The sequence below is a fragment of the Mastigoproctus giganteus genome, chromosome 11 (genome assembly GCF_048544385.1).
Source record: "Mastigoproctus giganteus isolate SK-2022 chromosome 11, ASM4854438v1, whole genome shotgun sequence".
NCBI lineage: Eukaryota > Metazoa > Arthropoda > Arachnida > Uropygi > Thelyphonidae > Mastigoproctus > Mastigoproctus giganteus.
In genome coordinates this window covers 98,769,881-98,783,875 of record NC_143585.1, presented here as the reverse complement: position 1 = coordinate 98,783,875, position 13,995 = coordinate 98,769,881, and the positions used below count along the sequence as shown (strand labels likewise).

The following is a 13,995-nucleotide window of genomic DNA, read 5'->3' as shown; positions in this document are numbered from 1 at the left end:
CATCAACCGGTGAAATACCACCACTTTGCTTATTGGAGGCTTGAAGTGGTGGAACCCATGTTTAGTCTCTAGAGCTAAGTTCCGGCCAACCCTTCCCTATCTCTTCCATCATGCAGTATGATTGATGATTTTTGAGGTTATGATGAATGTCGTGGCGAGATCCAATATTCCTTACATTTCGAGGGTACAGCTCTAAAACGGTGTTCGCAGGCCGGCCGCTAGTTAGTACACCGGACTGAACCTATTGGTAACTCTCTAGGAAGCTTCCGGATCAGCTAGTGTATAATCTTGCTACCTCTACTCTGCCAGATAGTGACTGGAGGGAGTCCGAGTAGTGTGTATGCGGGGAGCATTGTCGAGGCCACGTTATGTCAAGGATCTGGGTATATTCTTACCACATGTACGCCATATCCAAAAATTTCATTACTTCATACAGCATGTCCCACCCACTTTTTCTTACTATTGAATACACCATGAATTGTCAAAATAATAGAGCAAGCTTATCTGCGAAAAGATCTAAACCTCCCAAGGACTTCCTAATTCATTTCACAAATATACGTGGTCTCAATTCTAATCTCAACGATGTCCATTTCCACTTGCAGTCTTCCAAACCCCATGTACTTTTTCTGACTGAATCTCAGTTATCAGTTGATTCAACTACTGCTCATCTCAGATGTCCAAATTATTTGCTGTATGATTCCTTTCGCCTCAAAGGTGGTACTTGTGCATATGTCCGTTCTGATATTCCCTGTCAGAGACTTGGCAATTTGGAATCTCCTCTCTTTGATCTTCTCTGGCTTAAAATCTCTCTACCTCATTGTGTAAAATTCATCTGTTGTCTCTACCGTTCTCCCAACTCCACTAATCACTTGGAGCTCTTTGACTTCCTCTCTTTGCAAATTGACTTTCTCCAGTCCAACTTTCCTAACAGTGAGGTAATTTTCCTTGGTGATTTTAACGTTCACAACTCCAGCTGGCTTCCATTTTCTAGTCACACCGACCCAGCAGGTCGAGATGCTGAGGCTTTTGCAATTACTAATGACCTAGCACAGATTGTTCATTTACCTACAAGAATACCGGACAATCCTAATCATACAGCCAATACGCTTGATCTTTTTCTCACAAACAACCCTTCTAAGTACAAGGTTGAAGTGAGAGGTCCTTTAGGCACTTCAGATCACAACTTGGTGATTGTCTCTTCTCCAATGGAACCTTTATCTCATGGCTATTCCCAACCTCGTATTGTTTGGCATTACAAGAATGCAAAATGGGATGACCTGCGAGACTTCTTTTCTTCTTTTCCTTGGTCTGATTACTGTTTCAAAACTTCTGATGTCAACGTTTGCTCAAATCGTGTCAGTGAAATTATTCTTGCAGGAATGGAATCCTTTATCCTACACTCCACTTTAAAATCTCGTCCTTTATCTAAACCTTGGTTTTCCAATAAATGTGCTAAGGCTGTCCAAGAGAAGAACGTTGCATATCGTAATTGGCTTGTTTCTAATTCTTCAGTTTCATTTTCTGCCTACACCAAAGCTCGCAACAATTGTAAAGCAGTTATTAATCAGTCCAAACTAGAGTTTGAACAGGCTAAGAGTAGAAAACTTGCTTCTTGCCCTAATGGTAGCCGAGCATTCTGGTCTCTTGCCAAAGCTATTGGCCGCAACTTTTGCCCATCTCTGCTGCCACCTCTGTCCAAACCAGATGGTTCTGTTGTCACTTTAGCGAAGGATAAAGCTGACCTGCTAGCATCCCATTTTTCTTCGAGCTCATGTATTAATGATCTTGGTAAAACACCTCCCACCATTCCTAATACGCTCCATTCAATGCCTTCTGTGGTCTTCCGTCAAAAGGATATCAGAAGGATTTTGATGAATCTTGATGCTAAGAAATCTCCAGGTCCTGATGGTATTTCTCCACTTGTTCTCAAAACCTGTGCTCCTGAACTTACTCCTATTCTTTGCCGCCTTTTTTCACTTTCTTATTCCAAAGGTGTTTTTCCTTCTGCTTGGAAATTTGCTCATATCCAGCCAGTTCCTAAAAAGGGTGACAAATCCCTCCCATCCAATTATCGTCCCATTGCAATTACTTCTACTCTTTCTAAAGTAATGGAGAAATCAATTAACCGCCAACTCTTAAACTACCTAGAAACCTTCCGTCTGATCAACGATCGCCAGTATGGATTCCGTCAGTGTCGATCCACTGGTGATATTCTGGCTTATGTTACCAATTTATGGACTAATTCAATGGAAAGGTTCGGTGAAACACAAGTAGTTGCTCTTGACATCTCAAAGGCTTTTGATCGTGTTTGGCATAAAGGTCTTCTAAACAAGCTTCCATCTTATGGTTTGCCAACTGTTTTTAGTAATTGGTTATCCAGTTTCCTCTCTGATCGCTCACTGAGGGTGATGGTAGATGGCTCTCTGTCTTCTTACTTCTCCACTAATGCCGGTGTCCCCCAAGGTTCAGTTCTTTCCCCCACTCTTTTCCTCTTGTATATCAATGACCTTCTTCCATTGACTGGAAATCCTATCCATAGTTTTGCTGATGATAGCACATTGCATTCAACTTTCCATTTTGAGAAACCTTGTCCAGCTCAATCAGCTTCAAGTTCTCGAAAATCTGCTGCCAATTCCTTAAATGCCGATCTTCAGGTAATTCTCCAGTGGGGCAAAGACAACTTAGTTGATTTCAACCCTTCTAAAACTCAGTCTTGTCTTATATCTCGCAAAAAGGATTCTTCTGCTCCTATGCTTATCTTTAGTGACACTCCGATTTCTAGGCAAAATGATATATCTCTTTTGGGGATTACCCTGACTTCTAATCTCTCTTGGCACAAGCACATTACAAATATTGCTTCCTCTGCATCTAAAAAACTTGGTTTCCTCTTTCGCTCTCGGCGTTACTTTTCTCCCAAACAGCTGCTCACTCTGTATAAATCGCAAATCCGCCCTGCCATGGAATATTGTTCCCACATCTGGGGTGGTGCCCCCAAAACCTCTCTCAGGCTTCTTGATTCCATTCAGAAGAGGGCAGTTAGGTTAATTAATGATTCATCTCTAACAGAGTCTCTCCACTCGCTTTCTCATAGACGCACTGTTTCTGCTGCATGCCTCTTCTACAGATACTTCCATGGGCACTGTTCTTCTGAATTGGCTTCTATAATTCCCGCTCTCTCTTTCAAAACAGTCCGAACACGTGCCGTCACCAGCCAACATCCATTTACTGTCCAACTTCAAACCCACAGAACCAACTTTTCATCTTCCTCATTTATTCATTCAACTGCCGTTTTCTGGAACAACCTTCCTTCATACGTATTTCCTGAAAATTACAATCTACAGAAGTTCAAGTCCAATATCAACAAATATCTTCTTTCGTCTTCTCAACCTCCAACCCAAGCACGGTACTAAGTACTATAGGTTATAATACCTCTCGTGTTTGGGGTTCTCATAAAAAAAAAAAAAAAAAAAAAAAGACGGTGATTATACCCACTGTGCTACTCACGAAGGCCAAATACCATGTCACATCATCGGAAGTTTCTAGTAGGCTTACCATGAACTGCTGATGCAGGTAGACGTTTGCTGAACAGTATCTTTATTGGATTTTGAGGTTCCAGTGCTTCTGGAACAGCAAAAATGACCGGGGTTCAAGCCCGTGACCACTGAATACGGTGCTGTTTCTTGTATTCTATCTATCTTGTGAACTCCTCTGACCGTTTGGTCGTCCCGGAGTATAAACAGAAAATTTATTTATTATTTATTTAAATGATATGTTTAGTTGAACTGTGATTTTGAAGTTTGTAGTTGTTCCATCCAGACTATTGATTATTAGGGTTTGTTTGGTTTTTTTTCTCTGCCTGCTGGCTCCCTGGTATGGGCAGGGAGCGGGATTGCTGGCACCCACTGGTATTACAATACCTCCACTGGGTGCGGAATTTCATGCGCGAATTGCGCTACAGTAAAACCAGACTCAGGTAATTCAACATATTTTGCCAGGCCTGCTTTGTAAAGACTTTACACTTTCACAAGTTTTCAAGGTGGATTTGGGTTATGGCTGGGAGCCACACTGATCAAAGAACACACACGCGCGCGTGCGCGTGTTTAATGATATATACAGAGCATCTAATTATATGTAAATATATTTTGTATATAAATCATGTATATACTTTGATGTGCATAATCTTGAGACTGTATATTGTGTGTAATTAATTAATAAATGAATGAAATGATGCAGGTAGAAAGTGATTGCCTCTACATGTCCCTTCGGTGATCTTAGATTATTGTTGTCTCATTTTTTTTTTTTTTTTTTTTTTGTATCTACATCGTTACACTGCTCTGCACTGCATTACAGGCGCCACTCCTGCTTCCATTCTTGTATCTTGTTTTGGGTAAATAAAACGATTCAGTTGTTTATATAACAAAAAGCATTCCGTTCGAATTACCTTATCTCAAAGTATTTGTAAGAATATACTGGGATATATTCTTCTATAATATTAAACGAAAACTATCATACGGAAATTGTAGCATGTGATAGGTTTTCATTTAATTTGGCAAGTTCTGACGAGTTTCATTTAAATTTATTATCTCAAACATTCTAATATCCAGATTTTGTGAGGATGCAAGCCGTCGTAAGAACTTAGACATCTTCCCCCATTTGCGCCTTTTTTTGTAGCAATAAAATTACAGTTTCACCTGTTATTCTTAATTCTGATACTTGTTGCTATTCTTCTCGAGACTTCGTGGGTAGCACAGTTGGTAGAATCAGCGTCCTCCTCACACCGGGTGGAAAAGAGCCAAGTTCGAGTCCCGTCGATGACGTGAGGAATTTTTATGGACCTTTTTCACAACATGACAGAGTTAGTCTATCTCAGATGCGGTAGCATGGTTTTTTTTTCTCGGAAGCTCGAGTTTTTCGTCCAGCAAACAAAAAATTAACCGAAGAACACACGCAATTTGTAAACAGTACATACGGAATAATATAGCCTTAGTCGCTGATGCTCCTGAAACCTACAACAACAATAATAACAACATATTCTTCCTAGAAACTCAGGTGTTCATCCTGAAAAACAGGCAAACCAATCACTGAATATACGGAAGCATGTTTTTTTTTTTTTCTTTTTTTCTCTCTCTTTTTCCTTCCAGAATTTACAGATATTATATACCGACGCCTCATGGCCTCAGCTATCTCGGCGGTAATTTGAATCAAACCGAACATTATAATTTTTTATTATTATTTTTTTTATTTTCACATTTAGATTTTGTATAGGTTTTTATTTCATTGCTAGTTTTCACCCTGCTTTTTGTCTTTATTCTTTGAAAAGAAGAATTTAAAATTTTCTGCGAAGTTTTAAATCTTTTGGAGTTATTTAAAGTTGAAGAAAAAGATATGTTGTAATCGTGTTTATTTTATTTTATTCTTTATTTATTTATTTTATTATTATTTTTTTTTGTAGGAATCCGAAAATAACGAAACCAGAGCGAATGATCCTGAAAGTGTAGATGATGAATATGAAAAGGTAAGCTAAAAAAAAAAAAAAAAGTTTAACTGCCTTCTTAGTACTTCTGGCCTCGGCCATGTGGAGAATAAACAGTAATTTATTATTTATTTTATAATTAAGAAAGAAACAGTTGGAAAATGTCAGAAATATTCACTTCGCTAAAGCTATGCGCATATATATTTTGAAATAAATTTTTAGAATATTTCGATTGCTTCTTTCTTGATTACAAATTAATTATATTTCTCTCGTCATTACATTTTAAGCTGGTACTATATAAAGCGATGATGCACAAATTATAGAAAATAGCTCTCTTTACTGATTATATTTATTTAAAAAAATACTTGTGCAATTGATTTTTAATATCATAATATTGTAAGTACTGGTTCTTTAGTAACTGCAATACAGTACTGTGGTGGACAGAATCGAATGACTTTCGAAAATCGATGTGAAAATCGTTTACTTAGCATCGTTTATCCACGATTTATAATTTTCCAGCGTGGTAAGATTCATTAACAAGTATTATCGGTGTATTCCGTAAAATCGGCACATTCTTTGATTTATGGTTATGAAGGAATTCGGATAGTTCTTCACCACTTCAAATATTTTAATCAGTCAGAATTAGGGACTCACTTCTCCTGTGGACAATGGTCCTCGATGAATTCCTGACGACGGACCTGGGTTCTGTGGTAGCGCACGCCTTCACGGACGACTTGACATTGACGGTAGAAGCGGACTCCAGGGCCCAATTGGAGACGCTGGCAAATTAGGCACTGCAGCGGCTGCAGCAATGGGCATCAAAGAACCAGCTGAAAATATCGTCAAACAAGACCTCATCGATCCTCTTAAAGGGGACTCTACAACTACAGCGACCCCCCCGCAAATTAAAATCAACAATGTACCATCAATTTGTGAGCCAACTGAAGTATCTGGGCGTTATCCTAGATAAAAACCTGACGTTCCAACCGCATATGAAATACATAAGAAGAAAAATCAGAGGATACTCCGGACTGGTAACCAGAATCACAAGGAAAGATTGGGGACTCAAGAAAAAAACACTGATGCTTTACTATAAAACAACCTTCCTGCCAGCAATCACCTACGCAGTAGCAGTGTGGTATCCAAAAACGACACTGGTAGTCAACAAAAGAACACTAGAAATGACCCAAATGACCATACTGCTTGCAGCACGGTAAGTACCCCAGCATTGCAGGTACTTGCTGGAGCGCTCCCTCTGGACCTGGAAGCTGTTCGAGCGGGGCTACTGTTTTAGCTGGCCAGGGGAGTGGCCGCTACCCACCAAGGATACACGACTGACCCGGCGGGCAACCTAAAAAACGAAAAAATTAGGCTACAGACCCACTTCCTAGACCTTTGGCAGAGAAGGTGGACGGAGACTGCAAAAGGTGAAGTAACAAAAATTTCTACCAGACCTCCGGAAAATATACCCAAAGGCCTGGTACTTTCCAGGGTACCATATGACAACACTATTAACCGGACACGGACCCTACAAGGAGAAGTTGTTTGGCTCCGGACTCATTGAGGACCCCAGCTGCATATGTGGGAAGAGCGACAGCTGGAGCCGCATAGTCTATGATTGTCAACACTATGACCTCAGAGGGCTACTAATAACAAGGTTGAGATACTTCCCAAAAGGACTGGAGCACCACTTCCTGGACACTGAGGATGAATATAGGATGCTCTCCCAGTATGCGCAAGACCTATTCACCAGGAGAAAAACACTAACTACAGCAACATACATAGTGATTGATAAAAATCGCCTCCAAATGTGACAGAAAACTGAAATCGCAGGGGACCAGTACTTGGACAAGAAGAGTGCCGATCACACGGAAAAGAAAAGCAGGTACGGGGGCTTACCCCATGTGTGTCAAAACAGAATAGACTAAACGCAGTGCAGATAACGTACTAAAGGCAGCACAGCTGCAAACAGCCTGATGGCGATCTGAAGAGGGCACCCTAGCCCTCTTCACCTATTATTCCCACTTCCTTGGGGGGGACGTTCTATGTCCCCTCTCCTCCACTCCCAAACTTCTACTCTGGTGGGGCATGGGCATGCCCCATTGAAAACTGGGCCTATCTACTCTGTTGGCCCTATATTTCTGTCTTTCCCCCCAATCTTCGGTTTCGTCCTCCTCCTCTCTCTCTCTCTCTACCTTCATCATAGCGAAAGCCCCACACATCAAAATCTTAATATTATAAAATTATCTTACGCCAAAAACTCAGCCTGGCAAATCTAAGCAATATTACCCCAACGATAGCGCAGATTTTATTATTATTTTTTTATTTTTAGGTCCTAGCCGCCGAAATCCCAGGAAATTAAGCGGTAGGACCAGCAGAGTGAATCTACTGGGTTCCTGGTCTGCCTCCACGGGGCGTAAGTGGGGCAACGTTGGGCCTCAATAGGGGTCGAAAGGTTAAATGACCAGATGAACAACGATACAGGACACTACACATAAACAATTCTCACACACTTTTAAATCTCTGGCATTTCCCAGTGAACTGGTTCACCACAATGAAAACAACGCGGAGATGGGGGAACCCCTGGTGCCGTATGACAACAACACACACACACTTACTTACTTTCCCTGAATGCCTAATTCGGAGTTGTATTTTTGTCCTTTTTTAAAAAAAAAATGAAATTTTAATAAATGAGCTCTAAGACAGCATCTTCCAGTAAAAAGCTGAATAATTGAGTGAGGGGAATCGAATAAAAAAATCTGCAACGGCCCTCTAAGTAGACAGTCCCTCACAAAACACTTTGCTAGTGTTTTTTGGGGGATTCTGTCTCGCAAAGAGTTGGCTTGACGTTCCATTACACGTAAACTGTGTTTCCTCTATACGAAGTACAACTGCTATACAGGGTATTTCAAAAATGATGGTCAATAATTTAAAGGTGAAAGGTACAAACTAAAATAAGCAAAGAAGTTCCAGTGAACATTTGGCCGCAAATGAACCGTTTTCGAGATAATGCACATTTTCTGTTAAGGTTAAATGACTATGGGAGCACTAGTTTAACAAAAATCTGTGAATCCTTTGCTAAGGGTGGTTTTATTAAACATAAGATAATACATTTTTAATTTCTGGTTTCGACACCACAGGATTTTACAGATGTTACAAAAGATGTTCAAAATGCTGTCCTTGCAACCTTACGCGTCTTTGTAGTCTTCTCTGCATTGAGTTGCGAATCCTCTCAAGCATTTCTGGGTCATTTCTGATTTGCTAAAAGGCTCCTTCAACCCGACACCGCAATTCCTCAACTGTGTTAATGTCAGAAGTGTACACCAAGCTTTTTACATGACCCCAGATACAAAAATCCATAGGATTTAAGTCTGGTGATCTGTGAGGCCGCATTACAGGCCCACCTCTACCTATCCACCGTTTACCCTACCTTCTAGTTAGATACCGAGTCACGACTCGAGCAAAATGTGCCGGTGCACCATCATGCATAAACCACATGTTCTGGCGTTGCTGAAGTGGAAAATTATCATCATCAAGGAGGTCTGGAAGAACATTCTGCAGGAACTGAAGGTACAGTCTCCTGTTAGCCTGTTTGGCAGAAAGTGTGGTCCAATTAGACGGTCTCCTAGTAGGCCTGCCCAGACATTCAACGAGAAACGTTGCTGATGTTGTGACTCGTGAATTGCATTAGGATTTTCGCCGGACCAAACGTGACAGTTATGAAATTTAAAAATACCATTATGAGTAAAGCTAGCTTCGTCAGTGAACAAAATGTTGTTTAAAAATTGGGGGTTCAGGACGCACTGTTGTTGCATCCACTGGCAGAAGTTCACTCTGGAATGGTAGTCTGTCTTGCTGAGACCTTGTACATGCTGGATATGGTAGGGGTACAGTAATTGGCGATGTCAATTCGCCACACACTGCTATGACTCAGTACACGCTCTTGCAGAGCAACCCTCCTTATCGAAATTCCGGGATTTTGTTCTATTCTTTCTAACACCCTTTCCTCAACATCAGGTGTTATGCTTCTGGGCTTACTTGCTCGTACTCCATGTGCGAAACGCCCATGTTCTCTAAGGCGTTGATGTACCCTGTGATTGTGCGCTTCTTGGGCTGCCTTTGGCGGGGAAATACGTCTTGGTACAAACTTGCAGCCTCCAGTGCACTGCCGTTGGCTTTACCATACATGAAGTGCTGTAACCTCTTTCCATGTTGACTATCCTTTCACAAGTACTAGTATGCCTGCTACGTCTCAGAGCATTGAGAGAGGGGGGGGGGGGAAAGGGAGAGAATGAGCATAATCTAACTTAAACAAACAAGTCAGTGGTGGATCCCAACTCTGTACAGTTTACCTTGTCAATGGTGGATCCCAACTAGAAATGTGCAATATCTCGAAAACGATTCACTTAAGGATCCATGTTTACCAGGCTTTTTTTTTTTTGCATATTGTACTCTGTACAGTTCACCTTTAAATTATTGACCATCACTTTAGAAACACCCTGTATAGTGACATTTCACGTAATACCGTATCTAGCAACACTACTTCAATTTTTACGAGGTATGCTTACATGCAACTTCACTGAATACAGCGGGATGATCCGGTTTTACTATATAATGGCTTTGCCATAGATCACTAGTTCAAATCGGTCTGGGTATCGAATTTCCAGACTGGATATATATATTTTTTGAAGGCTTGGTCAATCGGTGCTATTGTTAGCGCCGCCTGACGAGGCCTTCTTGTTTCCCTGTGAGTAATTCTTGGTTTTTCAGCCAGTATAGCGCGCAAAACTTTCCTAGTGCGCATATTCTCCGCGGTAGCGCAGTGCTATCGTCACCGTCTTCCCCACACCGAGTGGAAAAGGCCCGAGTTCGAATCCCGTCGATGACGGGATTTCGATGCTAGGAACGTTTATGTTCCTATTTTTCACTCCGTGGCTGAGTTAGTTGGTGTCCAGCGTAGATAGCAAGATTCTCCCCCCACCTCCCCACCGGAAAAACTGGGATTTTTCGTCCAGAAAAGCAGGTAAATCGACCACAGAGAACTCAAGCAATTTACAGACACACAAAAAAATAAAAATAAAATAACTATATTAGGATCACCCGGTAAATTCTTACCTATACCCATGTGTATTGTGTCTCTAAATTGTATGTGTTTTCTGGTCGATTTGCTCGTTTTGCTGGACGAAAAAGCCCGTTTCTGGGGGGGGGGGGAAGAAATCTTGCTGTTTACGCATGAGACCGATTAACTCAGCCACGGAGTGATAAAAGCCTATTAAAGTACCTTGAGTCATCGACGGGATTCGAACCCGGGCCTTTTCCACCCGATGTGGGGAGGACGGTGACGATACCACTGTGCTACCGCGCAGACAATTTTAAGACACAATACACATGGGTAGTTGAAGTGACATTCTAGGTGACCCTAATATAATAATTTGTCCAAGTGCGCATATAACTAAATAGTCGATCTGCCAAGGAAAGGAACCGGAAAACAAATAAACAACAAACCAACCAACTACATTTATCAGATCTACATAGGTTAAATTGCAAAAATCTACCAAAAATTGCCTTTCTCAAATATATTTTTACAGTTATCTTGATTATATTTCATTTAGCTACTAATAATTATTGACCATATAATAAAAGTTGCATTGGAATCTATTTGATACTCAAATAGACTTTATACTTAATTGAGAGTTCTGGACTTTATATATTTATCATTAATTTCCTTGGATTAACTTTTCAGTGTTGTTTTAAATAACACTGAAAAGTGTTGTTTAAAGTTGTTTACCACTTTACAAGTTTAAAAGTTGTAAAAGTTTATACTACTTTATGAAATAACCAGTTATATAGTTATGGTAACGAGTAATTAAGTAGAAGTCGATAAATATCAGATATTATCGAGACATTCGGCAAGCAGGGGGCTGACAACAGCTAATACTGTATATGGTCTGATGATGGGTACCGGCAAGGTTCCCGAAACGTCACCTTAATGTATAGGAATTTAGTTATTAATTGAATAAACCATCTTAATATTCACATGGGTAAGAGTGGTGATTGCTAAAAGTATAATTCTTCGATGGAGGAAACTAAGCTCAGGAGAATATATGGCAAATTACCATCATTCTATAAATAACATAACAAAATTTATTTACAACAAAACTCTTTTATATTTTTTATATTCTGTTTTATGTTATTTTGTATTGTCTACAAAATTATAGTTTCTATCATCTGGAGCGCATACGCTCCGGATGTACGCTTCATCAGTCACAAAACTAACCCTACAATTTATACTGGATTTCACTTAAAAAACACACTATGGTCCCTCTAGCTTATTTTTAGGTTTTGGCGATTTGTCGTCTGGACCTTTTTGTCCCCGTTGGGTGAAATTTTCGAATTTGATGGTAAAATTGGACTAACTATGTAATACTATTTAATTTTCATTCTTTCTAAATTAAAAAATTGTCTAATCAACTGCTTTTTCTCAGTGGGAAAGTTGTTCTCCGTTCAGTCAAAAACATCACAGATGTACTCCTGAAAAAAGGTTAATCATTTTATTTTCAGAAGGAAAAACAACAATTTTATCTCTTACGCCGACGATTTAAAATATTTTGTCGTCTCAAACGAAAGAGCCCTTGTGACTGATGTCAATATGCATTCCAATACAAAGCTTTATGAACTGCATTTATACTTTGGTAAAATAGGTTTATGGCTAAACTATGACAAGTCAGCACAATTGATAATAACTAATAAGAAGATTAAGAATCAAATTGAGTTTTCTATAAATGGAGCATAGGTTTAAGAAAGTCAGCTCATATACTGACCTAGAAGTTGACGTGGGATGAGGGGCCTCACCTTTCAAAGGCACTTTCAGAACACCAGAACAAAAACTCTAGCTGCCATCTGGGCTGTAAGACAAGAGATAACTGGGATTCGAAACCAACAACTAGTGACTCAGTACATCCAAAGATGTATTGTTCCTGTTTTCCCTCTATGCCTCAATTATTTGGTCCTCTGTCCCAAATACTTATATTAGGAAGTTTCTCAGCCAGGAATACTGGGTACTCCTGTGGTTGAATAAGATTGCCTCGAAGCCCTTTACCATATCTAAAGTCATACTATATGCAAACTTCAGCGTAGCTCCCTGGATTCAGATAGTCATCATACGTAATATCTCCACTCTGGCACAGCTTCTGACTGGGCGTTTTCTATAAATATCTTCACTCTGGCACAACTTCTGACTGGGAGTTTGGATGCTCCTCAAATTGAAAACCTTTTGGTCAGGCCTCGCCCTGGTGACAGGCTCGACTACCCTCATAGTCTTCGTAGTGTCCTCCATAACACGGAGGGACTAAGGCGGCTGTTTCCCGCTAATACTCTGGAGCTCTTTGGGGACTTCAAAATCGACCCGAACAGGTTCTGCCATGACAAAACCTACAAGAAACTCATTGCAGCGGAAATGTACACCAAACTACAAATTTAATGAAGACATTCAGGATTGAAGAGTTATCACAACAAGAGACTTTGAGCGCCTATAAACTCCCAGTAATCTATATAGAATGTTAAATAGTGTCTTCAAAAGATTCTAAATGGACTGAGGAATACCTTTCAACAGAATTACTATGAGACTCAATTCATTGTGCTAATGACTGTATCTATGTAATTTTTCCTTGTTATTTACTTTTGTATTTTCTGATATTTTATTCTATGTTGCTGTCTAATTTGTTTTGTTGGATGTATATATGAGCCACCTCCTAGATATTTTCTGTACAGGGGTGTTAAAGGCGCTTGTACTGAAGAGCGATATCACATCCAACCGTTTGTTTTAGTTCTATTCTCGACAATAACTAGACGAATTTCTGAAGTCCTCGTCAATCGAGGTTGTAATTATTCGAGCTCGAGTAGGGGGAGGGTCTCCCCGTGAGTTATTACGAATTTATCTGCCGGTTAACACACATTTCCACAGATGTAATTCATAATGGCGCAATACATCTAAGTCTTTGATTCACCTAAAGCCCTACAACAACTTCAACATAATATTCGCTTTTTGTAATGTAATTTACTTTAAATTTCCTTCAGGATTTTAATAAAAATTGAAATTCAACACTTATTTCACTCTCTGTGACTTAATAAAATAAACAAATAGCAAACACACACCACTGATCACAGTATGCCGTCAACATACTAATAATGTACTTTACTCATTTCTTCCTGAATTTTAATAACAACTATTTCTTATTATACTAACCACAGCAGGAAGGTAAAATACGTTTTATATTTCAGTGAAAGAATAAATGAGCAATATTTAAATGTTCAGAAGAAAAAAAAGCTCTCTGTCGTGCATAATTCATGATTTATATATTTTGTAAATTGATAACACAAAATACGAACTCCGAAGAAAGCAACGAGGTTTATGCGCGTAAAGAGAACATTTTGTTACTGTATATCCGCCATACTGCCCATTCATTCCTTCAGTGAGCGCACGGCAGCAAATACAACATCCTGCTCTTCAGCTACAGTATATT

The 13,995-nt window shown here is 39.8% G+C and overlaps 1 protein-coding gene across 1 annotated transcript in view; it reads left to right on the top strand.

Moving 5' to 3' along the window:
- Positions 1 to 13,995, top strand: part of LOC150078287 (uncharacterized) — a 910,840-nt gene that overhangs the window by 240,752 nt on the left and 656,093 nt on the right. Inside the window, 1 exon segment of the mRNA XM_090384522.1 lies at positions 5,453 to 5,515. Within this exon segment, the coding sequence (XP_090240648.1) occupies positions 5,453 to 5,515 (63 nt within the window).